This window comes from Podarcis raffonei, chromosome 10, assembly GCF_027172205.1.
Source record: "Podarcis raffonei isolate rPodRaf1 chromosome 10, rPodRaf1.pri, whole genome shotgun sequence".
Taxonomy (NCBI): domain Eukaryota; kingdom Metazoa; phylum Chordata; class Lepidosauria; order Squamata; family Lacertidae; genus Podarcis; species Podarcis raffonei.
The window spans coordinates 75,335,357-75,362,626 of NC_070611.1; the positions used below are offsets into that span (position 1 = coordinate 75,335,357).

The following is a 27,270-nucleotide window of genomic DNA, read 5'->3' on the forward strand; positions in this document are numbered from 1 at the left end:
CAAACAGAGATGGAAGTAGTTTGTCAGAAAGGGAGGAGGGGGGAGCTGATCCAATCCCTCCTCAGAGTCGCCTAAGGGGAGGGCTGTTGGACCGGAAAGAAAGCAAGCAACGTAAGATGCGAAGGTTCTCCATTTTCAGTAGAAACTGGAAGCAGTCTTCAGAAGGGTCATCTTGACTGATGATGTCAGAGGCTGTGTTAGAGCGGCTGGAGCTATCTGTTTGTTTTGACAGTAAATCAACCTTTTTAATTAACTATGATTACTGTGCTATCAAGCAGGGAACCTGGACTCCTGACACCACTTGACCGCTTTGATCGGGGAGGGGGGAAAGGTAGCAGAGAAATGGACTACAGTAGGGAAGGGTAGCTATTTCTCTGTTCCAAATTGTGCCTCCCACATTAAGGTTCCCCTATGGGGGGGCAGATCAGAATTGCCACATTTTAAAAAACAACAACACATTTTTATTTATTTTTATTGATTTTACAATTACAAAGTACAAATAAACACACACTAGGAAAGATATATATACACACAAAGAGATTCTTTGAATCTTGGGACTCCCCCCCCCCCAATTCCCTCTATTTTAAGAACCTGCGCCTGCATATTCATCAGTACTCCAGTGTTATATCAAACCACATTATCCATAGTATTTTTACACTACAAGTGAATCAAGACCCTGCTCTTGTTTCCATCTGCTTACAGTGACCACTGTGGTCACCACTACAGAATTGCCACATTTTGAAGCAGGGGGTCGTGGGAAAAGAGAACAGAGACATGGCAGATGGGGACAGGATTCAGGAGCCTCCTTCCATCTCTTCGCCACCCCAAGTCACCTTCCCTACAAAGCTGCCATTCTACTCTGTGAAAAGCAAGAACGGTGGTGCCGTCCATCTCAGACATTTGCGCATAATGCTCAGCTAGCTTTCTTCCTTTTCCCAACTCCTTGTGGCAGAAGACAGCAGCACCATCCCGGCCTCAGCCTCCCTGCCCTCTCTGTCCTTGTGCAGCAAAGAACTCCCTGGAAACGGAGGGCTGCCCTGCCTCTCCCATGCCCTGAATCTGTCAAGCCGTCCTCTGCTGGCACTTTGAGGGGTGCTTGGCCCCTCTGCGCCCGTCAGCGGCTGTGACAGCCTGCGCCCCAATTTGTGCAGCTAGAGTAAAGAGGCTGCTGGCTGCCAACATCTTGGATTTTCTTTTAAGATGAGCTTCTTGCAGATGGCAGGAGGGGGCCAATTTATGCTTAGGCTAACTTGCCACAAAAGAGCACAAACCAGCCTCACAGCTTTGTGGGGAAAGGTATTTCTTGTAATATTTTGGAACAACAAGTTGTGGGATAGTGTCCAACCTTATGCCACGTTCAACCTGCTGCAACAGGACTTCATAATAATAATAATAATAATAATAATAATAATAATAATAATAATACCTTTATTGTCAATGTACAACTTTAAGGTACAACCTGTGTACAATGCTTTTTGGTTAATTTTGCTTATTAATAAAATAAAATTATTATTCTTTTAAAGAAAAGTTCTTTATCAGGGGCTTGCTTGGGGCTAGGAGGCCCCAAAGAGCCACACCTCCAGAGGAGGTTTGCAAAAGGACCTCCTGGCTGCAGGGTGCGGTTCCTGCCTCACTTTTTGTTCTTGCGGAAGGCCAAGCATTGTGGGAATGTTCAGGGTGGCAGGAGAGGATATACTGTTTATTAATATCCTTCCTAACTTGAGCTAGCAAGTTCCTGTACTTAGCAGAGTCCATTCCCCTTTACACAACAGAAAACTAGTTGCAAACTCGTGTGAGTTTCTTAAGACAATACACAATTCCATCTGGCTTGTCCAGATTGAAATGTGTTCTAATATTTTCCTGGTGAGACCCCTTGAATCCCTCCTAAAAGAATAAAGGCACCACAGTCTTATTCATAAGTGAAATATACTCAGAGTCGCAAAGTGATTTCATGCTCTTTATTCAGCTCATAGTGGTGAGGAGGAATGAATGAATGTCCCCTCAAAGTATCTGCTTTATATACATTATTTACACAATGGGCTGCACATGATTGGCTAATTCCGGAATTCTACTGTAAGCCAATCAGGTTGTGGATTCGCTTCTATCTGGAGAATGATTGGGTAGTTCCTGCCAACCAATCATACTGCTGCATTGTTCTAGGACCAATCAGACTGCTGCATTCTGAATCCTATTGTTCTAGGACCAATCAGACTGCTGCGTTTTGGATCCTATTGTTCTAGGACCAATCAGACTGCTGCCTTTTAGATCCTATTGTTCTAGGACCAATCAGACTGCTGCAGTTTGGATCCTATTCAACTCAGTACATAACAATAAGCAATAAAAAGTAAGTTTGCTCATGATCAGGCAAAGCACAGTGTGATCCCTGAAGGCAGGCCTTAGGCTTAAAGTCACAAACATGTACAAACAGGTTTACCCCATAAAGGAGATGACCTGGGGGACTGCTTGGCTGGCAGCCAGCAGTTCAGTCCAGGAAGTTTGCAGGATGAAAGGAAGATGGAACAGAGAGAGAGCGGCAGCATGCCTTGTCCTTTTACCTGGACAGGTTAGGTCACGCCCACCCACTAGTCATATGCAAAAGGAAGGATGCTCCAGGCCAGGAGGAACAGGAAGTTTCAGCTGCCTGGACCAAGCATCCCCTTGCATGTCCACTCTAGCAAAACAAGGAATGCTGTACTTGACTGCTCCCAGTGGATGACATCCTACAGGTTTGTCAAGGCAGCTGGAGACCTTTGGTGTGTCAGCTGCTTCCACTGTGTCTACCAATGAGGTGGCTTTGTGTAGGGGAATTGTAGGGGATGCATCTCAGAGGGGAAGGACCCCTTGAAGGCTTGCAGATGATTGTCCCTCACATCCTGAGGACCAACATAAGACCGAGTCACCGAGATGGGGTGTTGTGGGGTGCTTCCACCCCCATGTTAAAAAATACTTGCCTGTGAAGTAATTGCGGCCACAGGAGTGGAGCATGATTTTTTTTCCACAATGTTGACCGTTCCTCGACAGGGGCTTGTGGGAAAGAGTCTGGCAGGGGTGGCGAGGAGAGAGCAGGTACACCATGAGTGTTGCAGATAAGCACCAGCCTTGCCGCCTCCTCTTGCCTTGTTCACAACCCTCAGAGTTGGTGAGAATTTCCAGGTGCCAAATAGGGTGGTTTTTGCTGGGCTTGGGCAAAAGAGGCCTTTTCAAAAACATCCGCAGAAGCCTTCTGCAAGGATGTGTGAGTGGGCAAAACTTCAGGATGCAAGTGGTCTTTTGTCAAAGCTGATCTGGGGGTGAGGTTGGGGGACACAGGCCTGCCAAATTATTATTATTATTTATTAAAGGTGCTGAGCACCATTGCCAGACTTCCCAATCTCCTGGATTTCTGGGGAAGCTTCACGAAGAGTAACTGCTCCACTGGATGCATTATGGAAGCAGTTAGTCCGATCAGCGCACATCCCTTTGTATTATTCATTTTGATTCTAAATTCAGAGCGTCCCCCACATCCTGTCCTGGGCTTTCAGTAGAAATAGATCTTTCACTTTGTGATGTAGCAATCAAGTACCAGAAAAGCATTTTCTCTAGCTGCTCCCCCTCCTGAGCACCAGGGATGGGATCATGGGCTGCATTTCCATCCCATTTTTGGGTCAGGTGGGGAGAGGCATGGTTGTGGCTTCTTGTGGGCAGAGGAGGCTGGCAGCACTTGCAAAACATGCTAAGCAATGACTGCTGTGCACAACCACCTCCTGCAATGAAAGGGCTTCAAACCGTTGGGGGTTGAAGGCAGCTGCCCATGTTTCCAGAGCAAGGCAGAGTAAGGTGTTCATTTCCTGAAACCAGGGTCTTGGGCTGGTTTGAGACATGGAGAAAGAGCAGCTGCAAAAGACAAAACAGTTATCATAATTAAATAAGTTAATACCAAGAAATGAAAAACATTTCAAGAAGGCAGTTAAGGAAAGAAAAAAATGACTCAAATTGAGGTGGTGGACGGAAGTCAATACAAAAGACTAGAGTACTTGGGTTTGATAATTCAGAATAATAACCATAGGTTATTGGTGGAGAGAAAGATATTTAGTTGTTATTGTTTAGTCGTTTAGTCATGTCCGCCTCTTAGTGACCCCCTGGACCAGAGCACGCCAGGCCCTCCTGTCTTCCACTGCCTCCTGCAGTTTGGTCAAACTCATGCTGGTAGCTTCGAGAACACTGTCCCACCATCTCATCCTCTGTCGTCCTCTTCTCCTTGTGGCCTCCATCTTTCCCAACATCAGGGTCTTTTCCAGGGAGTCTTCTCTTCTCATGAGGTGGCCAGAGTCTTGGAGCCTCAGCTTCAGGATCTGTCCTTCCAGTGAGCACTCAGGGCTGATTTCCTTCAGAATGGAGAGGTTTGATCTTCTTGCAGTCCATGGGACTCTCAAGAGTCTCCTCCAGCACCAGAATTCAAAAGCATCAATTCTTCGGCAATCAGCCTTCTTTATGGTCCAGCTCTCTCTTCCATACATCAGAATAATAACCACAGGTTGTTGGTGGGGCGAAAGATATTTAGTTATTATGTATTTTTATGCATTTGTTTATTCTTAGTTTTAGTTTGAATTTTGGATGGAATCTTTCTGTGGATGTATGTAAAGCAAAACTCAATAAAAATTATATTAAAAAGAAAAGAAAGAAAGAAAGAAAGAAAGAAAGAAAGAAAGAAAGAAAGAAAGAAAGAAAGCGAGCAGCTGCCTCTAGCTTGTGTTGAGAAAGGTAGACTCGAATCTACCTTGTTTGAAAAACTCAGGACAGCTTAAAAGAAGGTCCTTCTTCAAGCCGTGCACAGTCCAACTATGGATCTCCCTTCTGTAGGAGGCAGTCATGGCCACCAACTTGCTTGACTTTAATAGAGGATTGGACAAATCCATGGAGGAGAGGGCCATGCGTGGCTATCAGCCATGATGTGATTCCAATGCTCTGCCAGCAGTGCTTCTGAAACCACAGGAGGACCCTTGTGCTTGACTCCTGGTTTCTGGCTTCCCATCATGGCCATCTTGGTTGCCAGTGTGAGAAGAAGATGCTGGACTAGGTGGGCCATTGGCCTGATCCAGCAGGACTCCTTCTTATGCTCTAGACTGAAGTCTCAAATTTTAACATACGATACCAGATGAAGAACGACAGTGTACTGAGATCCCTTCCTTAATCCCTCACGCACTTCAGAAGAGGCTACAGGGTATCCCTCCTTTGTTGGCATCACCCTTGGGCAGCGTCCGCTGAAGCAGAAAATGTGTCCCTCAAGCAGTTTTCATTAAAAAGCATTAGCAACATTTTGCCTGCTGGGACCTCACCTGTTCTCCAAGAATCCTCAAAGATTATAAACACAGGTGCTGAGATTACATCCACAAGCTCCCGTTGTGGGCAGCTCATCAGACCCTGGAGATTTGAATTTATCTAAAGTAGCCTGGTGTTCCCTTACTACCTCTTTGCCTATCTTAGGCTGCAGCTTCCTCCTTACATCATTTATTCATCATTATTATCACCAGGTTGGACATTGCTTTCCTTTTGGGCGAAGACAGAGCAGTTCCATCTCTTCTCTGTCACCCAGTAGCACTTCTCCATCTTCTCCATGCAGAGGACCTACAACTTGCTTGTTCTTCTTCTTGCTTCGAAGATAGCCAAATAAACTTCTTTTCCAACCTTACTTGCAAGCCGGAGCTGATTCTCAGTTTTAGCCCTCCTGACCTTCTCCCTGAAACTATTGGCTACACGTGTGTACTCCTCCTTTGTTATTTCCCCTTTCTCCCGTTTCTTATACAAGCCCTTCTAACATCTCAGCTCATCTTTAAGCTTCTAATTTAGCCACACCAGTTTCTTTAGATGCCTCTTGCTTTTCTTTCTCATTGGAATTGTCTGCATTCAGAATTTCAGTGTTTCTCATTTTAGAAACTCCCATCCAACTTGGACTCTGTTCTCTTTGAGTATTTCTGGCCACGGGATCACACCCAGTAGCTCCTTCAGCTTTTTGAAATTGGCCTTCTTAAAAGTCTAGACTGCAACTCCAACTCCAACTACACTCAGCTTTTCCTTTGCTCTGTATCCTGAAACCCAGGAGAATATGAGCACTTCCTCCAAAGTTTCTGAGCCCTTCCACTTCATCTATCAGTTCCTCCCTATTGGTGAGGACCAGGTCCAAGGTAGATGATCCCCTTGTTGTTTCTTCCATCTTCTGGGAAATGAAATTGTCAGCAAGGCAACGGAGGAATTTGTTGGACCTTACATTCTTGAGTCCCAACAAATATCGAGGAAGTTGAAGTCCCCCATGATTACTATTTCTCTCCTTTTTGAATGTTGGGTAATCTGCTCTAGGAAGACATCATCCAAGTCTTCAGTCTGGCTTGGCGGTCTATAGCAGACACCCACAGTAAGGTCACTGTTGTTCCTCTCTCCTACAATTTTTACCCCTATACAGTGGTACCTCGGGTTACATACCCTTCAGGTTACATATGCTTCAGGTTACAGACTCGGCTAACCCAGAAATAGTACCTCGGGTTAAGAACTTTGCTTCAGGATGAGAACAGAAATCATGCTCCGGTGCCACGGCGGCAGAGGGAGGCCCCATTAGCTAAAGTGGTGCTTCAGGTTAAGAACAGTTTCAGGTTAAGAACGGACCTCTGGAACGAATTAAGTACTTAACCTGAGGTACCACTGTAGTCTCAATCTTCCTTCCATGCTCTAGATCATATAATGCTACTCCTTCTCCCTTCTTGTTTGTTCTATTTCCTCTGAGTAGGTTATATTTCTCAGTTCCTACATTCCAGTCATGTGTCTCATCCCACCAGGATTTAGTAATGCCTCCTAGGTCCTATTTGCCATCCTGAATGAGCTCAAATTCGTTGTGTTTTTTCCCATGCTCTGTATGTTAGTATAGAGACAACGGATACTATTTATCTCTTAATATTTCCTCACAACATGTTGGGAGCCAGGCCCACCTGCACAGGTAATCGCTGTGCATTTCAGACTCTGGGGACGCTCTTTCTGCCTGCCCTGAAAAGGATCGCCTGCTGTTTTGTGTGCAAAGGGAAGGGCAGTTCATTTCGTTCTCTCCCAATAGCTCGTTTTTTCAGCCTTAAGTTTATTTCTCCACATTTCAACATCCTTTCTATAAGATAAATGAATATATTTAATAATCCCTCATGAAAATTCATCAGCATTTAAATTAGAATTTCTCTTAATATGCACATGTTTGTTTGCAATTTTGCTTGATCCTATTTTGTTTAGCCTACCCAGATATTTAGAATGCTGGTTCATGTTTTAATTTGTTTTTCGTTTATTGTTGAGTTTAATAATTTTTTTTGGACGCTTTAAGTAATTGTTGTTCATTCTGTTTAAACAGCAATGTTATTTGTCTTATCTTTTTCGTCAACCACTTGAAAGTTTTTTATGACAAAGTGTATGGATTTTATGAAATAAGTAAATAGGCTAACAATGTAGCTGTTTAAAACTGTTTTTATAGATAATTTTATGGTCCGTCAAGGACAGGGAAGATGCTGACAAGTGTGCACTGGGGGAAGTGGGGCTGGCGTCTGACTCGGGAGAGAGGGGCAGTGACTTGTGGGCGACTGTACCGGCCAGAAGGCGAGAGCTGGAGAAGCTTCACAGCTGGAGGGTGGAGCGCAGGATGGGTCAGAAGAAGAGGAGGAAGAGGCAGGTCAGGCAAATGAAGGGCTGGAGGCTTCCCCATCCTCTCCTGCACCACTGTCTCCCAGAACCAGGAGGGGACTGAAAAGGGAGGAGCAGAGGCAGTTTCCAGGCAGGCATAGTCTCTGGCTGCGTGCGTGCAGCCCATTGGTAGAAGGTTCCTAAGCTGGCGGGGGGGGTGGACCTCCTTCTGCTGCAACTGCTCCATAGGGTACAGACCTGGGAATAGCTCCCTAGACTCTTAACATGGGTAGGCAAACTAAGGCCTGGGGGCCGGATCCAGCCCATTTGCCTTCTAAATCCAGCCCGCAGACAGTCCAGGAATCAGCATGTTTTTACATGAGTAGAGTGTGTGCTTTTATTTAAAATGGATTTCTGGGGTATTTGTGGGGCGTAGGAATTTGTTCATTTCTCCCCCCCCCCAAAAAAAATATATAGTCCAGCCCCCCACAAGGTCTGTGGGACAGTGGACCGGCCCCCTGCTGACCCCTGCACTAAATTGATGTGTGTGGTATCTGGAGCCATGGAAACTACAGTTAAGTGTCAGCTTTGTCCTTAAAAAGTTAACAATCTTCCATTTGCATTCCTTTGTGTGAGGAGACCCTTGACATTGTTTTATTCTTTTCGTAAACCACGTTGAGGTTTTTTCCCTCTACAATAAAGTGACATATAAATTTAACGAGGCAAATAAATAAAAATAAATAATGTGCACGTTTTTGCAAAGCGGGTTCCCCTAATATAATGCATTTTTAGTTGGGAGATTTTTTGTTTGTTTGTTTTTTAACTTGCATATGTATTTTAATGCACACTCCCTCCCCCACTCCAACGCAATTTATTTCTGCGCACTTTTGCTGGAGAACTGCATTGCAAAATGCAGGCAAGTGTGGCTTTTGAAGGATAGCTGTGCTTCACTTTGCATATTGGTTCAAGAAGAGTGAACATGGTGGCTTCTCATTAAAATGCAAACAAAACCCAATGCCTCTCCCTCTCCCTGCCCACATTTTGTACCAATTGCCTACATTTGCTCAGCAGTGTCTCTCTCTGTCTCTCTCTTCCCCTTGACAGAAGTGTATGCGTCTGAACCCCGATGTCCCCGTCTGGGTCTCCAAGCAGCGCATCCTCTGCACCTTGAACCACAGCCTGAAGGACGTGCTGAACTATGGCCTCTTCCAGCCAGCCTTCAACGGCAGGGCTGGGAAGTTCCTGGACGAAGAGCGGCTGTTGAGGGAGTACCCCCTGAACCCGGACACCCCGGTCCCTTACCTGGAGGTACCGACCTGCAGACCTGCCTCGTTTTCCGTAGCTACCACCCCCAGCCCCACTTGGGCCTGGCTTGGGGCATGGGGGCCATGTTGAGCTGGGGTGGAAGAGAAACAACAGGGGTGCAGTCCTTCTCCAGAGAGCAAGCTTCTGAATGGCATGGGGATTGCCAGCCGTTGCTCACTGGCGGAGGAAGGGGGGGGCAGGGGGAGCGTACTGCACTGGATCCTGGTGGAGTACAGGATCAGGTTTAATGTGCTGGTTTTAACCATCAATTTCCTAGAATCATAGAATCTTAGAGTTGGAAGGGACCCAGGGGTCATCTAATCCAACCGCCTGCAATGCAGGAATCTCAGCTTCATTTATTTCTATGTATTGCAATGTATGGATGACTGTCAGAGAAGCTGACAGAAGTCCAAATAGAGTTAAATTTGTGAAATTTTGATAAGATTGTATATTTGTGTTGAAAAAATAAAAATTACTTTTAAAAAAAGAAAAAGAAAAGTGCCCCAGTGTCCAGAATCTTCCACTAAGAAATTGTGCCACAACCCCAAACCTTCCCTTGACTCGTGGACTCAGCCACTGTGATCCACACAATGGTCACCTCCAGGCTGGATTATTGTAACTCACTCTACGTGGGGCTGCCCTTGAGACTGAGCCAGAAACTCCAGTGGGTGCAGAATGCCGCAGCGAGGCTCCTTATGGGGTCCTTGCCGGGGGATCACATTCACCCAGTCCTATACCAACTGCACTGGCTCCCAGTGGAGTACAGGATCAGGTTTAAGGTGCTGGTTTTGACCTTTAAAGCCCTCTATGGCCTAGGACCCTCGTATTTACAGGACTGCCTCTCCTGGTATGTCCCACGGAGGACCTTACGGTCTTCAAACAAAAACATCTTGGAGGTCCTGGGCCATAGGGAGGTTAGGCTGGCATCGACCACAGCCAGGGCCTTTTCGGCCATGGCCCAGATCTGGTGGAACGTTCTGTCACAAGAGACTAGGGCCCTGTGGGACTTGACATCTTTCTGCAGGGTCTGCAAGACAGAGCTGTTCCACCAGACCTTTGGCCAAGGCACAGTCTGACGCCCTCCTTTGGTAATCCTCATAGAACTCTAGCCCAATGGTTGCCATTAATTTGAGTCTGAATTGATTTTAAAATGAATTGATTTTAGAATGCTGTATTACTTTTATTGTTGTTGGCCACTCTGAGCCCGGCTTCAGCTGGGGAGGGCGGGATATAAAAAAAAAAAAATATTATTATTATTACCCCGGCACCATGATCCTGGTGGGGTTCCATCACAGCTGCCCCTCCGCGCTGGGCACCACGCCCCCGCAGGCAGCGCACCATGCCCCCAGGATGCGCCCCAGCCACGCCCACGCCTGCTCCCCGCCCCCCCCCGGTGCTGGAGCATGAAGCTCCACCACTGCCTTTGCTAGAATACCTGGCTCCTGGTGGTCTTACTTGTGAGTAGGTGGGAGGTTTCTTCAGGATCAGGGCCTAAGAGGACAAGTGCATGGGCATAAAGTCCAAAATGCAAGCGAAAGGTTCAAGACAGGGAAGGGACGTCGGTCAATGGCTCAGCACCCACTTGGCATGCATTGTTTTTTAAGGATTGTTTCTTCCCTATAGGATGTGGGTGGCGCTGTGGGTTAAGCCATGGAACCTAGGACTTGCTGATCAGAAGGTCAGTGGTTCAAATCTCCGCGACGGGGTGAGCTCCCGTTGCTCAGTCCCTGCTCCTGCCAACCTAGCAGTTCGAAAGCACATCAAAGTGCAAGTAGATAAATAAGTACTGCTCTGGTGGGAAGGTAAACAGTGTTTCCGTGCGCTGCTCTGGTTTCACCAGAAGCGGTTTAGTCATGCTGGCCACATGACCCGGAAGCTGCACGCTGGCTCCCTCGGCCAGTAAAGTGAGATGAGCGCCGCAACCCCAGAATCATTCGCGACTGGACCTAATGTTCAGGGATCCCTTTACCTTTACCTTTTCTTCCCTATGTTTTTAGCTGTTCCTGTTTTTATCTATAAGCCACCTTGAGCCCCTGTCAGCAGAAATGGCAAGGTTGTTGTTCTTGACATCTGTCTGTCCTGAGAGACAACAGAATGTGCCTCCGGAGCATAAGGCTGGGCTGTGTGTATGGAGGTCCTGAGCTATCCAAAGGACAGGACCCTCCTCTCGACCTGGCTGATGGGCTCCCAAGGAAGCAGAGCAAGACATTTGGCTCCAGCTTGGCTGCAGGAGTTGCTGGAAGGAGGTGTGCAGGACACCATCCAACCATCTTAGAGACTCCACTCTGGATTTGTGTGTGGTTTACTCCCAAGCCATATCTTCTCCCGAAGATATTCCACAAGGCAGTGGAGGTTTAGGATGAGAGTTTTCCTTCTCCTAGATGGGCTCCCTTCCCAGGCTGACAAGCCCCATCTTAATAATAATAATGTGGAAAGATGTCAAGTCCCACAGGGCTCTAGACTCTTGTTCCACCAGATCGGGGCCACGGCTGAAAAAGCTAGCCTAACCTTTCTATGGCCCAGATCTCCAAGATGTTTTCGTTTGAAGACCGTAACGTCCTCCGTGGGACATACCAGGAGAGGCGGTCCCGTAGGTACGAGGGTCCTAGGCCGTATAGGGCTTTAAAGGTTAAAACCAGCACCTTAAACCTGATCCTGTACTCCACCGGGAGCCAGTGCAGCTGGTATAGTACCGGGTGAATGTGATCTCACAGCAAAGACCCCGTAAGGAGCCTCGCCACGGCATTCTGCACCCACTGGAGTTTCTGGGTCAGTCTCAAGGGCAGTCCCACGTAGAGCAAGTTACAATAATCAAGTCTGGAGGTGTCTGTCGCGTGGATCACAGTGGTTGAGTCCATGAGTCAAGGGAAGGTTTGGGGTTGTGGCACGACTTCTTAGTGGAAGATTCTGGCCACTGGGGCACTTTTCTAGCCCATACATTGCAACAAATAGAAATAAATGAAGCTGAGATTCCTGCATTGCAGGCGGTTGGACTAGATGACCCCTGGGTCCCTTCCAACTCTTAAGATTCTATGATTCTAGGAAATCGATGGTTGACCCCATTGCTGTACCGGAGGTCAGGCTGGGTGCTCTCAGTAACCACTTACTTGGACCTCAAAGATCTATTAAAATCCCATTTAGAAATACTGGCTTAGCATTTAATTCTTGCAGCAGAGGCCCTGTGGGTCACCTTTGCCCATCCTGGCCTGTGATCTTTTGCCTCCAAAAGCAGCTGCACCATGTGGTCTAAATGTAGATGTGTGGGATGCATCTGGTGCCTTGGCACCCGACAAATGTTGCCACCCCAATCAGATTTGGGCATGAAATATACTCGGAGTCAAGAGTGGATTTCATGCTCTTTATTCAGCTCATAGTGGTGAGGAAGAATGGAAGTTCCCCCAGAATGTCTGCTTTATATACAGTGGTGCCTCTGGTTATGTACTTAATTTCTTCTGGAGGTCCGTTCTTAACCTGAAACTGTTCTTAACCTGAAGCACCACTTTAGCTAATGGGACCTCCTGCTGCCACCATGCCGCTGCCGCACGATTTTTGTTCTCATTCTGAAGCAAAGCTCTTAACCCGAGGTAATATTTCTGGGTTAGCGGAGTCTGTAACCTGAAGCATCTGTAACCTGAAGTATATGTAACCCGAGGTACCACTGTAAATTATTTACACAATGGGCCCCATGTGATTGGCTAATTCCGGGATTCTCCTCTAGGCCAATCACTTCTGGATTCACTTCCACCTGGAGCTGGATTGGGTGGCTCCTGTGGACCAATCAGACTGCTGCATTCTGAATCCTATTGTTCTAGGACCAATCAGACTGCTGCATTTTGGATCCTATTGTTCTAGGACCAATCAGACTGCTGCATTTTGGATCCTATTCAACTCAGTACATAACAGGGGGATTGCAGCTGTTTCCCACCAATTTAACGCAGGCACCCACTTCCCCCCCATATCTTCCCCGCTCCCCAAATCCCTTTCCAAAAGCAGATGCTGCAGAACTTCTCTGCAAGCCTCAGGTATTGGTGTGTGTGTGTGTGTGTGCTAATGTTAGGCATGTCTTTTAGCAAAAGAGATCAACGCTTTCACACCGGAGTCCCTCAAGAGCTCCTTGGTGAATGCCAAGCGGGCCCAGCAGCCTGCTCCTTCTCTGATTTGTCAGTTAGTTCTAAAATGCCAACCTTTGCCACCTCTTCTTCACATAGCTCTTCAGGTACGCTGCTTCAAAAACAATGAATCACCACCGAGCTAAATTTAGGAAAGGGAGGGAGGGAGGAGAAGAGCTGGATGGGTTTTTGTGCTTGGAAAATGGGAAGGACGGACTGATGCCAGCCACACAGGACCTGCTCAGGGCCCCAAACACTTTCACAGGACTCTTCCTGGATGGGGGCTAATTTTTATCTCTCTCCCATGACAACTGGAAGTTTGGTCTTCCTTCCTTCCTTCCTTCCTTCCTTCCTTCCTTCCTTCCTTCCTTCCTTCCTTCCTTTCTCAAAAAGCTCAGTTCACAGGAAGTTAAATCCTACACAGTATTCCATGCTGAACTGATTTCTAAGCACAGGTCCGAGATACTTTCCATTTGCCCCACCCCTTTTCTGGGGAACACCCATTGTTTACTGCTGAATCGCAACGCAGGTCAGTTGGTTTTTCTGTGGATTAAACACTTCCTCTTGTCCTGCTGCTTTCCCCCAGGGAAAACCGCTGTTTTGCCCTCCATCAGAGCAAGTGGCAATCATGTTTTCTGCAGGTTGCTGTTTGTTCCCATTCCACGCCAAAGAGCAGCTTTTCCCTGGGAAAGGAGCAAGGTAAGGGAGAGGCTGCTTGCAGCTGACCCGCTCAGAGCCATGATTTCTAGACCCGAGACAGGCGGATGTGTGGGGTATCCCTCAGCAGTCAACAGCAGGTTTTCCCAGAAAAAGCGGTGGAAAAAAGAAAAACCTCTCAGACCCACGCCTAGAAATCACGGACCAAACGGAAGTGTGAATGAGCCCCGTGTTGGATTTGGACCAGTTCCCTGTGAACATGGTTTTAACCTATAAATCCCCAGGCCCAACAGACCTAACCATTTTCCCCCTTCCTCTGTGCCCGCCCAGGTGAATGGACTTGCCCGTTTTCCCAACTCTCAGTATGGATTGTGTTTGCTCTGGTGGGAGAGAGGGTGACACTAGAATTCCTCTACCCTGGCAATTCATCAGAGCCCAAGAACATTCTTAGGAGAGTACTGACTTCTTCTCTGAGCCTTTTTACAGCCAAGATTGAGCAGGCATGGAGTGATTCGGTCCTACTCATACATTACTTTTTTAAAAAATAATGGGGGTGGTTCCCACGTCCAATTTTAAAGCTCTGTGTCCAAGTGCCCTTTTCCCTGTGAAAACCCGTTCTTTGAAGCTGAATTGGAGCAAACAGCCATTTGGGTTTTCTGCGGATTGATGTTTGCTCTGATTCAGCTTTAAAGAGAAGCTTTAAATCTCTGAATCTGAAAAAAGGGTGCTCAGAGAGAGCTTTAAAGTGTGGACCTGTGTGAAAACAGCGGAGGAAAGGTAAGCATGGATAAGCTCTGAGCTTTGGAGCTGCTGTTATATCCCCCAAGATTCGGGGAAAGAACTTGCAATGCTTCCAAAGGGAAGGAACTGAACCAAGATGGTGAGCCGCCGAATACCTTCTCCTGGGAATCGCAGGTGGGGAGAGGTCCTGCTTGTGGACTTTCCATTCAGGCACCTGGTTGGACAGTGGGAGAACAAGATGCTAGACTAAAGCCCACACACCGCTTGGTCCTGATCCTGCAACTGGGCTTTCTTGACATTCTTCAATGCCTCTGAAGGCTGTGGGCTGCCCTTGGCACAGGGCCTGTTTTGGCGATTTGTGGGTGACGCTCCTTTCTCCCCTCTGCTCTTGTTCTCCAGTTCCGGTACAAGAGGCGAGTTTACATCCAGAGCCTGCTGGACGACAAGCAGTTTGCCAAGTTGCACACGAAGGTAAGAAGAGACCGCCATCCTCAAGGCGAGCAGAGGAGGCCCTTGCACGTGACCCAGCCCCTGGTAGTCTGGCCATTCCTTTGAGATGGTGATTTCCCAATTCCTGAGTCAATGGGAAGGTTCCCTCACCCCTCCCTCCTTGCAGAGAAAACGTTTGGTCAGTTTGGGAGTCAAAATGGTTTCAGGGCTGTTTTCCTGGCTGTTTTCCAGACATGTGGTTTATATATTTATGTACGTGTTTGCTTGGTACATTTATGAACATTTATTATATATCTAAGACCTTATTTTCTTTATTTCAAGACACATTCATAGCTACTACCCAGCATGGTTTTATCCTTTTGAGTACCAGTTGCTGGAAACTATGGGAAGGCAGAGGGCTAATGTGCTCGGATCCTGCTTTCAGGCTTCTCATAATGGGCACCTGGTTGGCCTATGTGAGAAGAACAGGATGTTGGACCAGCTGGGCCACTGGCCTGATCCAGCAGCAGGTTCTCATTACGTTCTTTTATCTACACTGGCTGGCAGCTGTTCTCCATGGTTTCAGACCAGGGCAGGTTGGAGACATTCCTTGCCCGACCTGGAGATCCCAGGAATTAAATGTGGATTTGTTTTCATGCAAAGCAGGCAATCTGTTTTCATGCAAAGCAGGGAAGCGGTGGCGCTGTGGGTTAAACCACTGAGCCTCTTGGGCTTGCCGATCAGAAGGTCGGCGGTTCGAATCCCAGCGACGGGATGAGCTCCCGTTGCTCGGACCCTGCTCCTGCCAACCTAGCAGTTTGAAAGCACGTCCAAGTGCAAGTAGATAAATAGGTACCGCTCTGGCGGGAAGGCAAACGGCATTTCCATGCGCTGCTCTGGTTCGCCAGAAGCGGCTTAGTCCTGCTGGCTACAGGACCCGGAAGCTGTACGCTGGCTCCCTCGGCCAGTAAAGTGAGATGAGCGCCGCAACCCCAGAGTCGACCACAACTGGACCTAATGGTCAGGGGTCCCTTTACCTTTAGGCAATCTGCCACTGAGCAGCAGCCCTTCCATTGGAGAGTGCCAGTCAGACGCCTCCCTGGTCTTCAAGCCATGGACTGCCTAAGAGAGGGCTCCAACACTTGGCCCCATGAAGTATGCCTCAGCTGCTGAAGTCATAAAATGATGCCCGTTCCCCCTTCTCCCCTCCTGCCTGCACCCCTCCCTTTTGCTCACAGCAGGGCCGCTCAATTTGGCCGCCGGCTCCAGGGGTGCCGGCCTGGTTTCTGGCGCTCTTGTGCAGGGAGAAGGAGGGGGAGAGGGCCTCTGAGGTTTCAGTCCATCTAGGAAACAGCAGCTGTTGGGCGGAGGGGGAAAGGCTGCAGATGGAAAGCTGGGAGAGGGAGAGAAATGATGATCTCTCCCCGCTGCCCCCCCCCGCCCTGTATGTCCAGATGGATCCCTCCAACCCACCCAGAGGCATCCAGCAGGCAAGATCATAGACTAGTGCACTTGGAAGGGACACCCAGGGATCATCTAGTCCAGCGGTTCTCAACCTGTGGGTCCCCAGATGTTTTTGGACTACAACTCCCATCATCCCTAGCTAGCAAGGCCAGAGCTCAGGGATGATGGGAGTTGTAGTCCAACAACATCCGGGGACCCAAAGGTTGGGTCTGCTGCTGTAGAGCCTGGCAGGAAGCTTGTTGTCCTTGTGGCCGAGGCCACAAACCGATTGGGTTGGTCCCTTGTCCGTTCCAAGGGTTGAGGACCTGCTGGACTAAATCCCGATCTTGTTTTGTTAGAAAGAGCCTTGCAGAATCGGGCCAAAGGGGCACATTTGGCCTGGCCTTCTGCCTCTAGCAATGGCGAGCCCTCACCTTGAGGAAGCTCCAGGAAGTACCAGAGTGATGTTCATCCCAAGGGAAGGCTGGCTTGTTTCTCTCCTGCCTCCGAAGCAGCTCACGTCTGGTGCTCTGAGCTCCTTGGAGGAAAAGGCAGGAGAAGCCCTGCAGATGTACAAATACCAGCCTTCGGAATTTTGAAGAGTTGGCCAGCGGAGCCTCTTGCCACCCTTCCTCGTCGGTCTTTTTGTGTGTGCATGAGCAATATCGCAGAGCAGCCTTTATTTTATTTTGCAAGGAGCTGTCTTTGCTCCGTGCGGTTGGCAGTGTGCTCCCCCCTCCGCCCCCTGCAATTCCCTCTGATTGGGTTAAGATAGCAGTTTTCATCTGTGCCCTTTTGGCAACGAAAGCAGCCTTCAGAAAATGATTGCAAAGTGGCACTTGGTAAGCAGCCGCAAATATTGACTTGGTCTGTGGACGGCTTCTGTGCAGTTCAGAATACTTTGAGACTCCGTTCCGTTCAATGAGCGTTATCTTGGTGCGGATACAAATCTTCTGCAGAGTTAATTACCTCTAGGCCAGTGTGAGCCATTTTGAACTTCTCATCATGAGTCAGAGGAGATAGCTTGATACCCTCTATAATTAAGGAAATGTTGTTAGTAAAATCATCACAGAATTGTGGGGTTTTTTTGAAGGCTTGCGATCCCTGGAGGTGCTTTTAGGAGCACACTTTGATTTCCACTGCTGCAATTCTGCACAAGGAAACCCAGCTCTCCTTTTAAGCAGGCTGTGCGGGTGGCGCTGTGGGTTCAATTGCAGAGCCTAGGGCTTGATGATCAGAAGGTCGGCGGTTCAAATCCCCATAACGGGGTGAGCTCCCGTTGCTCGGTCCCTGCTCCTGCCAATCTAGCAGTTCGAAAGCACACCAAAGTGCAAGTAGATAAATAGGTCCCGCTCCAGCGGGAAGGTAAACGGCGTTTCTGTGTGTTGCTCTGGTTCGCCCGAAGCGGCTTAGTCATGCTGGCTACATGACCCGGAAGCTGTACACTGGCTCCCTCAGCCAGTGAGATGAGCGCCGCAACCCCAGAGTCGGCCACGATTGGACCTGGAATCATAGAATCATAGAATCCTAGAGTTGGAAGAGACCACAAGGGCCATCGAGTCCAACCCCCTGCCAAGCAGGAAACACCATCAGAGCACTCCTGACATATGGTTGTCAAGCCTCTGCTTAAAGACCTCCAAAGAAGGAGACTCCACCACACTCCTTGGCAGCAAATTCCACTGTCGAACAGCTCTTACTGTCAGGAAGTTCTTCCTAATGTTTAGGTGGAATCTTCTTTCCTGCAGTTTGGATCCATTGCTCCATGTCTGCTTCTCTGGAGCAGCAGAAAACAACCTTTCTCCCTCCTCTATGTGACATCCTTTTATATATTTGAACATGGCTATCATATCACCCCTTAACCTCCTCCAGGCTAAACATGCCCAGCTCCCTTAGCCGTTCCTCATAAGGCATCATTTCCAGACCTTTGACCATTTTGGTTGCCCTCCTCTGGACACGTTCCAGTTTGTCAGTGTCCTTCTTGAACTGTGGTGCCCAGAACTGGACACAGTACTCCAGGTGAGGTCTGACCAGAGCAGAATACAGTGGCACTATTACTTCCCTTGATCTAGATGCTATACTCCTATTGATGCAGCCCAGAATTGCATTGGCTTTTTTAGCTGCCACATCACACTGTTGGCTCATGTCAAGTTTGTGGTCAACCAAGACGCCTAATGGTCAGGGGTCCCTTTACCTTTACCTTTACACTTTTGTGATGGCTAAAGGTGCAGAAATCTCTGAAGAATGTCTCACGGAATGGGGAGCGTCATGTGGCAGCGATGTGAGCCAGTGTCTGGATTGTGACCTGTCCATGGATATGCTGAATGGAGCAGACCTTGCTGCTCTTTTCAGGAGGGGTTTTCAATTGGGTTTTGAAACAGTTTCTCACCGTGGTTCTGCTTGAGGCTGGGCAATGATGTCTAGCAAAGGCCTGATCTTTCCAGGAGCTTCTGTTCCCTTCCATAAGGAAAGCCTGACAGCGAGAATCCAGGCAATGCTGTCCCCCAGAGACTTGCCTGTGACAGAGGACATAGGTCCATCTTAGGGCTCAGCCACACTTAAGTTTTGCCGCACAGTTTCTAGACCCAGGCCCACACAGGTCCATGTCTGAGCTCTTTTTAAATTTCCCCTGCCACTTTTCCCACTCTCAAATGCTGAATAAAAAAACTACATATGATTTATTATTTATTATCATTATTTATTAAATTTATATTTATTGGTCCTGCCAGCTAGGAATGATGGGAACTGTGGTCTTTTAGAAGACATCTGAAGGCAGCCCTGTTTAGGGAAGCTTTTAATGTTTGATAGATTATTGTATTTTAATATTTTGTTGGAAGCCACCCAGATGGGTGGAGTATAGATATATTATTATTATTATTATTATTATTATTATTATTATTATTATTATTATCCAAAAGCAGCTGGAGACCAGTTTGGGAAGCCCTGCTAGGCTGTATTACTCACTTTAGAGCCCTATTATATGGCTTGCTTAGTTAATCTTCTGGTACTGGGATTAAATAAGATCTCATTATATACCATTTCATTACAGTCATACCTTGGATCTCAAACACCTTGACTCCTGAACAAATCGGCTCCCGAACGATGGAAACCCAGAAGTGAGTGTTCTGGTTTTCAGAAGCTGAATGTCCAGTGTGGCTTCCGATTGGCTGCAGGACGCTCCCGCAGCCAATCAGAAGCTGCGCCTTGGTTTTCAAACGGTTCTGGGAGTCAAATGGTCCTGGAACGCATTCTGTTTGAGAACCAAGGTACGACTGTATATTTTTCCAGAACTTCACGTGCAGATCTCAGGGCACACCACAACATAAAAATACAATACGAGTGGCACAGATTTCTGGTGGTGTGTAACAGTGTATTTCCCCAGTTGGTTAAAGCATTGAAGCTCTTTGAGGGAGGTTGATGTCTGATATACGGCAGTGCGGCAGCTCAAGTCTAGCACCACAGAGCCCCATCCTGCCTGCGTCCCAGAGGTCCCTTGGGCTAGCCGCTCTCTTAACCCAGCCTACTTCGCAGGGTCGTTGTGACGAGGTGACTCTGTGGGCCACCTTGAGCTCCTCGGAGTAGAGGCAGGGACAAATGAAGCAAACCGGCAAAGAAGCGCGTTCTGCTGCTGGGATGATATCGATCCTGCTGTGGCTGCCTCTTTCATGACACTGTTTTATTGATCTGAATGTCTTGTCGTTGGCTGCTTTGGAGGAAAAGCAGGACAGCATTTTTTAAAAAATAAACAAATGACTAAATGAGAGGGAGGGCATTGTCTCCACACCCCCCCCAGCCCCAGCCCATCCTTTTCTGGGCTCTCTGTCCTCTGGAACCTCACATGGTGTTGAGTTTCAGCCTTTGGAGCTGATGGCAGGTGGTTGGCAGTTGCCCCCTTCCTTCTGGGTCAGGCAGCACCAGAGGGGCCGTTCGGGACAGCTGGCCTGAGAGAGGAGAGAGAGGCAGAGGTCTGGCCGGGCGAGGGGGGAGGCAGGAAGGGAGGAAAGACGCAAACGTCTCCTGCAACAGCAGCAGCAGTGAGGGGCTTGCAGAAGGGTCATTTGCAAAGCTGGCCATGGTGCATCCCCTCAGCACAGCCGCTGCTGTTTTGCTTGGACGGAGGGAAGGTTGTGGAATGTGTGTGTGTGTGTGCCTGACAGTGAGCATTTGTGTGCGTGTGTGTCCGTCCGGGTGTGAGCTCTACGCCCTGTCCTCAAGCCAGTGTGGAGATGAGCGAGGGACAGAGTCAGCACCGTGGGGAGGAAGATGGGCGCCTCTCTGGGAAGGAAACCGACCCCGCGGGGAGACCAGGAGCAAAAGCCGAGGCGTGGCAGGTCCAGAGCCAAAAGCAAGGTACCCCACCCTCACTTAGCCACACACTCTGGGTTTCACCTTCCTCACTGCCACTCCGTTGGTGGGGAAAGGGATGGGGACTTCCTCCAGGCTGCCTGGGCTGGCCTCCACTTTTGACACGTGGCCTTGCTGTGGGCGTGCGTTGGCCATTTGTGCCCCTCCGCTGCCCTCCAGCTGGATTTCTGCCCTTGGCTGATAACTAGGGCACTGTTCTCTCGCCCCTGGGGGTGGAAGGGTGCTAGCAGGATGGAAATGAAGCTAACTTCTGCACAGAGGCTGGTTCTCAGCCACCGTTAAGGGTGGCAGAGTCACAGGGCATGCATGGATTGGAGCCTCAGGGCACCAGTTTGCCGGCAAATTGTTCTCTGCAGCCGCTCTGAAATGTCCTCAGGCTCCGGGGGCTGGACGAGGGGACCTGGGGGTCCCTTCCAACTCTCTAGTTCTGTGATTCCGTGCTGCAAGGCCCGATCGCTCCTGTTTTGAGCAAAGCCTGTGGGGGGCGGGAAGCAGACTTTTAGCCTCATTCTCCAGCATGGCCTTGCGGCCTCTTACTATTTCATGGGTATTTCATTGTTCAACACTGTCTGCTTCACACTGGGGGGTGCAGTGGAGGGGGGAGCAGGGGGAGGGGGCAGGATACGAACCTGCATCTTATCCTGGAGTCTCAGCCCATGGAGATGACACCTCGGAACCTGTGCGGATCCTTGGTGCGCTGGCGCAGGAGTCAATCTGGGGTGGTGGTCTGCGAGGGGCTCTGTCCCCAATCCTGAGGCCAGACTGGGTTTCTCCACCCAGAATAGAGGCTCCCCCCCTCCTCCTTTGAGATTTCCCTGCTGGGGTGGCAGCTAAAGACACCTCTCTCTCTCTCTCTCTCTCTCTCTCTCTCTCCCTCTCTCTGGGTTTTTCTTTCTTTTTCATTGTGCGTCAGGGAATTGATTATCTGACAGCTCGTGGTGGCAAACAGATGAGATGCACCTACTTGCTTGCTGTTTAACCTCAAGCTTCCTCCGTGACAGCAGGCGGGCTGGATTGGGGGGGGGCTTGTCCTTGGACACCTGTGGGCAGGGGCTGCACCGGTGGTGGTGGGCTTCAGCCCACCTGCAGCTTCCCTTCCGCACACACAGATCCTGTCCCTGTCCTGGACTTTCCTGCCTTGCCAGCTGGTGATAATTCCTGAAGGGCAGTTGGAGTCAGTTCCCTGCAAGAAGAACATCTCATTTCCTCCCTTCCATTGCAGTTTGGGGGAGAGAAAAGGAGCCTCTGCTACATGCACTCCTTCTTTCCTTCCTTCCTCTGTTTCTCTCCCTCCCTCTTTCCTTTTTGTAATGAGCTGGATCCCCCCGCCCTGCCCTTTTCTGGAGGCTGTTGATTTTCCTTACAATTCCTTCCTAATGGAGGATAATGGGCTGCTTCGCCAAGGGCCACCAGCTGGGCAGCTGTGAGCCAAACACCCCCACAACATCTCCACCCCCCATTCCAGCCCCTCCTTTCATCTACCAGCACATTCTTGACTATTAACTCCATATTCCGACTTTGGCAGCCGCCCCTCCAAGCACACTTAACAGAGTTGTCTGCTGACGCCAAGCAGTTTCGTGCAAATGAGATGCGATCTGGGCCAGCCTGCCACAGTTACCTGGAGCCCAGAGAAGGCCTGAGAGGTGCCCTGAGGGTCTCAGCACCCCTGGGTGGGGGCCAGGAACACAAGAGTCAGCCTGGCCAATTGCTTACTAACCCTTAATGCACCAAATGATTTGTAGCTGTGTCAAAATGTGTCCGTCTGAATTCTGAGTGCCAAAATAGAGTTTATCTGTGCAAGGAAGAAGGAGGGGGCCCTGAAAAGCCTGTTCACCTTCTGCCCCACCCTGAGCCTCACCATGTACTCAGTGCTGTTATTTCCTCCTCCGCTGAGGCGTTGATGCCACCTTTTCACAAATTGCCATATTCATTCTTGGATGAAGGAATTGAGGGGATGCTCAGCAAATTTGCAGGTGGCACCAAACTGGGAGGGGCAGCTAATGCCGCAGAAGACAGAATCAGAATTCAAGATGACCGGCAACAGATTGGAGGACTGGGCACAAAATGGTTTTCAATAGGGAGAAATCAAACGTCAGGTTCTTTGCTTAGGCAGGAAGAACCAGATGCACAAATATAGGATGGAGGACATCTGGTTTGCCAGTAGTACATGTGGAAAGGATCTAGGGGTCTTGGTGGACTACAAACTTAACATGAGCCAACACTGTGATGCAGCAGCAAAAAAGGCGGATGCTATTCTAGGCTGCATCAATTCCAGATCAAGGGAAGTCATAGTACCAATTCTGTGCACCACAATTTGAGAAGGCTGTTGACAAGCTGGAAGGTGTGCAAAGGAGGGCAACCAAGATGATGTGTGGTTGAGCTGGGGATCCTGGTTTTCAGGCAAGCTCTGCTGCAGCTGTGGGAACGAAAGACACGGCAAGGCTTCTCTCACCTTGCTTCTCACCAGCCGAGCTGCAGCGGAGCACAGACCATTTCCCTGGCGTTCAGCTGACCCGCTCATAACTCTTTCCTCGAAGCCCGGAGATAAATCCCAGGTTGTGATGGGAGCGATCGGTAATTCTGGCATGGCGCCTTCAGCGTTCACGAACTATTAGGCCTCCATTCTTGTGAAAGAGCAATAAGGGGCAGCCTTCATGGATGAGGTTTGCTATTTCCCTCCTCATTGCAGGCTCTGCTCCTGTTTCTGCTGCACTGGGGGTCTCCCACTCGCCGGCTTCTTGTCTTTACCGCTGCGTATTTCACCGGAGTTTTTTTACTGTGAGCGTTCCTCGGCCTGCCTAGTACCAAACTACCAACCCTTCACATTGCTTCTTCCTAACGTGAATGGATGCAATTGTGGTAGCCACAAAAAAAAGGACAACCAATATTAGTAAAGGGAAGGGGTTTTTTATACGGCCTAGGACCCTTGTACCTACGGGACCGCCTCTCCTGGTATGTCCCATGGAGTACCCTACGGTCTTCAAACAAAAACATCTTGGAGATCCCAGGCCACAGGGAGGTTAGGCTGGCCTCGACCAGAGCCAGGGCTTTTTCAGCTGTGGCCCCGATCTGGTGGAACGCTCTGTCACAAGAGACTAGGGCCCTGCGGGATTCGACATCTTTCCGCAGGGCCTGCAAGACGGAGCTGTTCCACCAGGCCTTTGGCCAAGGCACAGTCTGACCGCCTCCTTCGGTAATCCTCATAGAACTCTAGTCCAATGGTTGCCATTGATTTGATTCTGAATTGATTTTAGAATGAATTGATTTTAGAACGCTGCGTTACTTTTATTGTTGTTAGCCGCTCTGAGCTTCAGCTGGGGAGGGCGGGATAAAATAAATTATTATTATTGTTATTATTAAGCAGAGATTGGGTAGCCATCTGTCATGGATGCTTTAGCTGAGATTCCTGCAGTGCAGGGGGTCGGACTGAATGACCCTCAGGGGTCCCTTCCAACTCTATGATTCTGATTCTGCCTCTGACTATCAGATGCTGAGGGCAAACACTGGAGGTGACACTTGGTTGTCCTTGTGCCCTCCTCAGTCTCTCTCTTTCTTTCTCTGTGTGTGTCTGGAGGAACCTGGCCAGCTGTTTATGGGCAAGGCGGCCCTTTTTGACCCAGCAAGCCTGTTTTTAAGAAGTCAGTTGAGGCAGTGCAAGGGTTAAACCAGAATCCAGGACGGACCGAAACAGATGTCCGTATTCCAAGGCACTAAATCGCCAACAGTACAGCCAGTGGAATTGCAGGGAGACTAAGGTGCAGGGGAGATTGCAAAATAATGGCAGGTAACGCCACTAACGCGTCAAACGCCGTAAGCAAAATATAAGATTGAGAGGGAGGTGAGAGAAATAAAGACAAAAGGGCAGGGATGCAGCGGTTGGAGGAGGGTGCATTGATGAAACTGGGAAATCCGTGAAATACAGAACATCAGGCAAAGCCAGGTAAGGAAAGGAAAGAAACTTTTTTTAAAAGAAAGAGGCAGGAAGGTGGGATGCAAACTCTTAGCGGCGACGCAGCCCTGATGAGCCAGCTCTGCCTTCAGAGGGTTGTGGTGCTGGGATTTTATGGGAAGGCAGGAGTGTTTCCCATAAAATCCTGATTGGAAGCAAGCGTGTGGGCGGTCAAGTGAAGTGTCAATGGGCACTCAATTGAAGACTTGTCCAGTCAATGATTTCCTTCCTTCCTTCCTTCCTTCCTTCCTTCCTTCCTTCCTTCCTTCCTTATTTCATTCCACCTTTCATGAAATTAAAAGACGCCTGCTTCTTGGGAGAAAAGCAATGACAAACCTAGACAGCATCTTAAAAAGCAGAGACATCACCTTGCCAACAAAGGTCTGTATAGTTCAAGCTATGGTTTTCCCAGTAGTGATGTATGGAAGTGAGAGCTGGACCATCAAGAAGGCTGATCGCCGAAGAATTGATGCTTTTGAATTATGGAGCTGGAGGAGGCTCTTGAGAGTCCCATGGACTGCAAGAAGATCAAACCTCTCCATTCTGAAGGAAATCAGCCCTTTTAATGTACAGTCATACCTCAGGTTACAGATGCTTCAGGTTGCGTTTTTTTGGGTTACGGACCGCCAAAACCCAGAAGTACCAGAATGGGTTACTTCCAGGTTTCGGTGGTTGCACATGCGCAGAAGTGCTAAATTACGCTTTGCGCATGTGCAGAAGCATCAAGTCGCAACACGCGCATGCACACAGATCATGTTCACAACCCAAGCGTCCACTGTATAACACGCTGCAAATGACCATAATTTTTCCCATCCTGAAAATTGTATATTGTGCCCAAAGTCCCTTGCCCAAAAATATTTTGATTTCTAACACACCCTTTGACATAGCCCTGGTGTTTCTCACTGCCATCCAGTTAACTCAGGCATTTGATCCCTAAACCGCGTGCATCAGGCAGACCCCATCATACAGTTGGCAACAGGTTCTCATCCCTTGGCTTTATTTAGACCAAGTTGGGCGGAGAAGCTGGAGGGTGTCTAAGTTAGTCATGCAGGACAGAATGCCATTGGTTACACTTCCATGAACCCCCATGAAACCTGATTGCTTGCTTGCTGAGTTTATAAATTCATAAGTCTCTCTCTCTCTGGTTAAAGGAAAATACATGAAGCATTGCACATGAAATATGCAAAACGATGAACAATAGAGGCTAGCAATCATGGCATAAAAAGCACACTTCGCTCAAATGAAACGTCTAAAACCCACTTCCCAGTGGCATCCCTATAAACACGGACTGGAGAATGGGAGCCAAGGAAACCGCACTCTCATTTGCTGCTGAAACTAAAAGCCAGCCAGAGGAGCCTCTTTGGGGAGGGTGTTCCAAAACAGGGGGGCCACTACGCATTATTCTGGTGTGAACAGAATTGGACTGTGGAGGAGGAGGAGAGCAGTTGGAGGAAATGGGAGTGGCTACAGAATGTTGTGGGTGGCACTGTGGGTTAAACCACAGAGCCTAGGACTTGCTGATCAGAAGGTCGGCAGTTCGAATCCCCGCAATGGTCCCTGCTCCTGCCAACCTAGCAGTTCGAAAGCACGTCAAAGTGCAAGTAGATAAATAGGTAGAGCTCCGGTGGGAAGGTAAACAGCGTCCTTTACCTTTACCTTTTACAGAATGTCTACAGAATGGCTCCCTACCCAGCTCTACATCTCTTAAATCAGAACCAGTGAAGGCAGTGAAGGTCTTGTGTGAGTGCCTGGAGGCGGTTAGAGGATGGATGCTGGCTAACAGATTGAGGCTAAATCCTGACAAGATAGAAGTACTGTTTTGGGGGACAGGGGGCGGGCTGGTGTGGAGGACTCCCTGGTCCTGAGTGGGGTAACTGTGCCCCTGAAGGACCAGGTGCGCAGCCGCCTGGGAGTCATTCTGGACTCACAGCTGTCCATGGAGGCGCAGGTGAATTCTGTGTCCAGGGCAGCTGTTTACCAGCTTCATCTGGTACGCAGGATGAGACCCTACCTGCCCACGGACTGTCTCGCCAGAGTGGTGCATGCTCTGGTTATCTCCCGCTTGGACTACTGCAGTGCGCTCTATGTGGGGCTACCTTTGAAGGTGACCCGGAAACTACAACTAATCCAGAATGCGGCAGCTAGACTGGTGACTGGGAGCGGCCGTCGAGACCACATAACACTGGTCTTGAAAGACCTACACTGGCTCCCAGTACGTTTCCAAGCACAATTCAAAGTGTTGGCGCTGACCTTTAAAGCCCTAAACGGCCTTGGCCCAGTAGACCTGAAGGAGCGTCTCCACCCCCATCATTCAGCCCAGACTTTGAGATCCAGCTCCGAGGGCCTTCTGGCAGTTCCCTCCCTGCGAGAAGTGAAGTTACAGGGAACCAGGCAGAGGGCCTTCTCAGTGGTGGCGCCCACCCTGTAGAACGCCCTCCTGTCAGATGTCAAGGAAATAAACATCTATCTGACTTTTAGAAGACACCTGAAGGCAGCCCTGTTCAGGGAAATTTTTAATGTTTGATGTTTTATTGTGTTTTTAATATTTTGCTGGGAGCCGCCCAGAGTGGCTGGGGAAACCCAACCAGATGGGCGGGGAATAAATAATAAATTGTTGTTGTTGTTGTTGTTGTTACTGTTACCCCTCCA

At 48.9% G+C, this 27,270-nt stretch overlaps 1 protein-coding gene across 11 annotated transcripts in view; it reads left to right on the plus strand.

Moving 5' to 3' along the window:
- Positions 1-27,270, plus strand: part of SHANK3 (SH3 and multiple ankyrin repeat domains 3) — a 446,567-nt gene that overhangs the window by 127,738 nt on the left and 291,559 nt on the right. For 10 of the 11 annotated variants that reach the window (XR_008332510.1, XR_008332512.1, XR_008332511.1 and 7 more), the window contains exons 3-4: positions 8,731-8,934; positions 14,838-14,909. Coding sequence is in view for 8 of the 11 variants with exons in the window: in XM_053406551.1 (XP_053262526.1) it covers positions 8,731-8,934; positions 14,838-14,909 (276 nt within the window). In the remaining 3 variants the exon portion in view is untranslated. Of the gene's footprint in view, positions 1-8,730; positions 8,935-14,837; positions 14,910-20,389; positions 20,658-27,270 lie in introns of those variants that run through there. The other variant, XM_053406557.1, reaches the window with a different exon arrangement.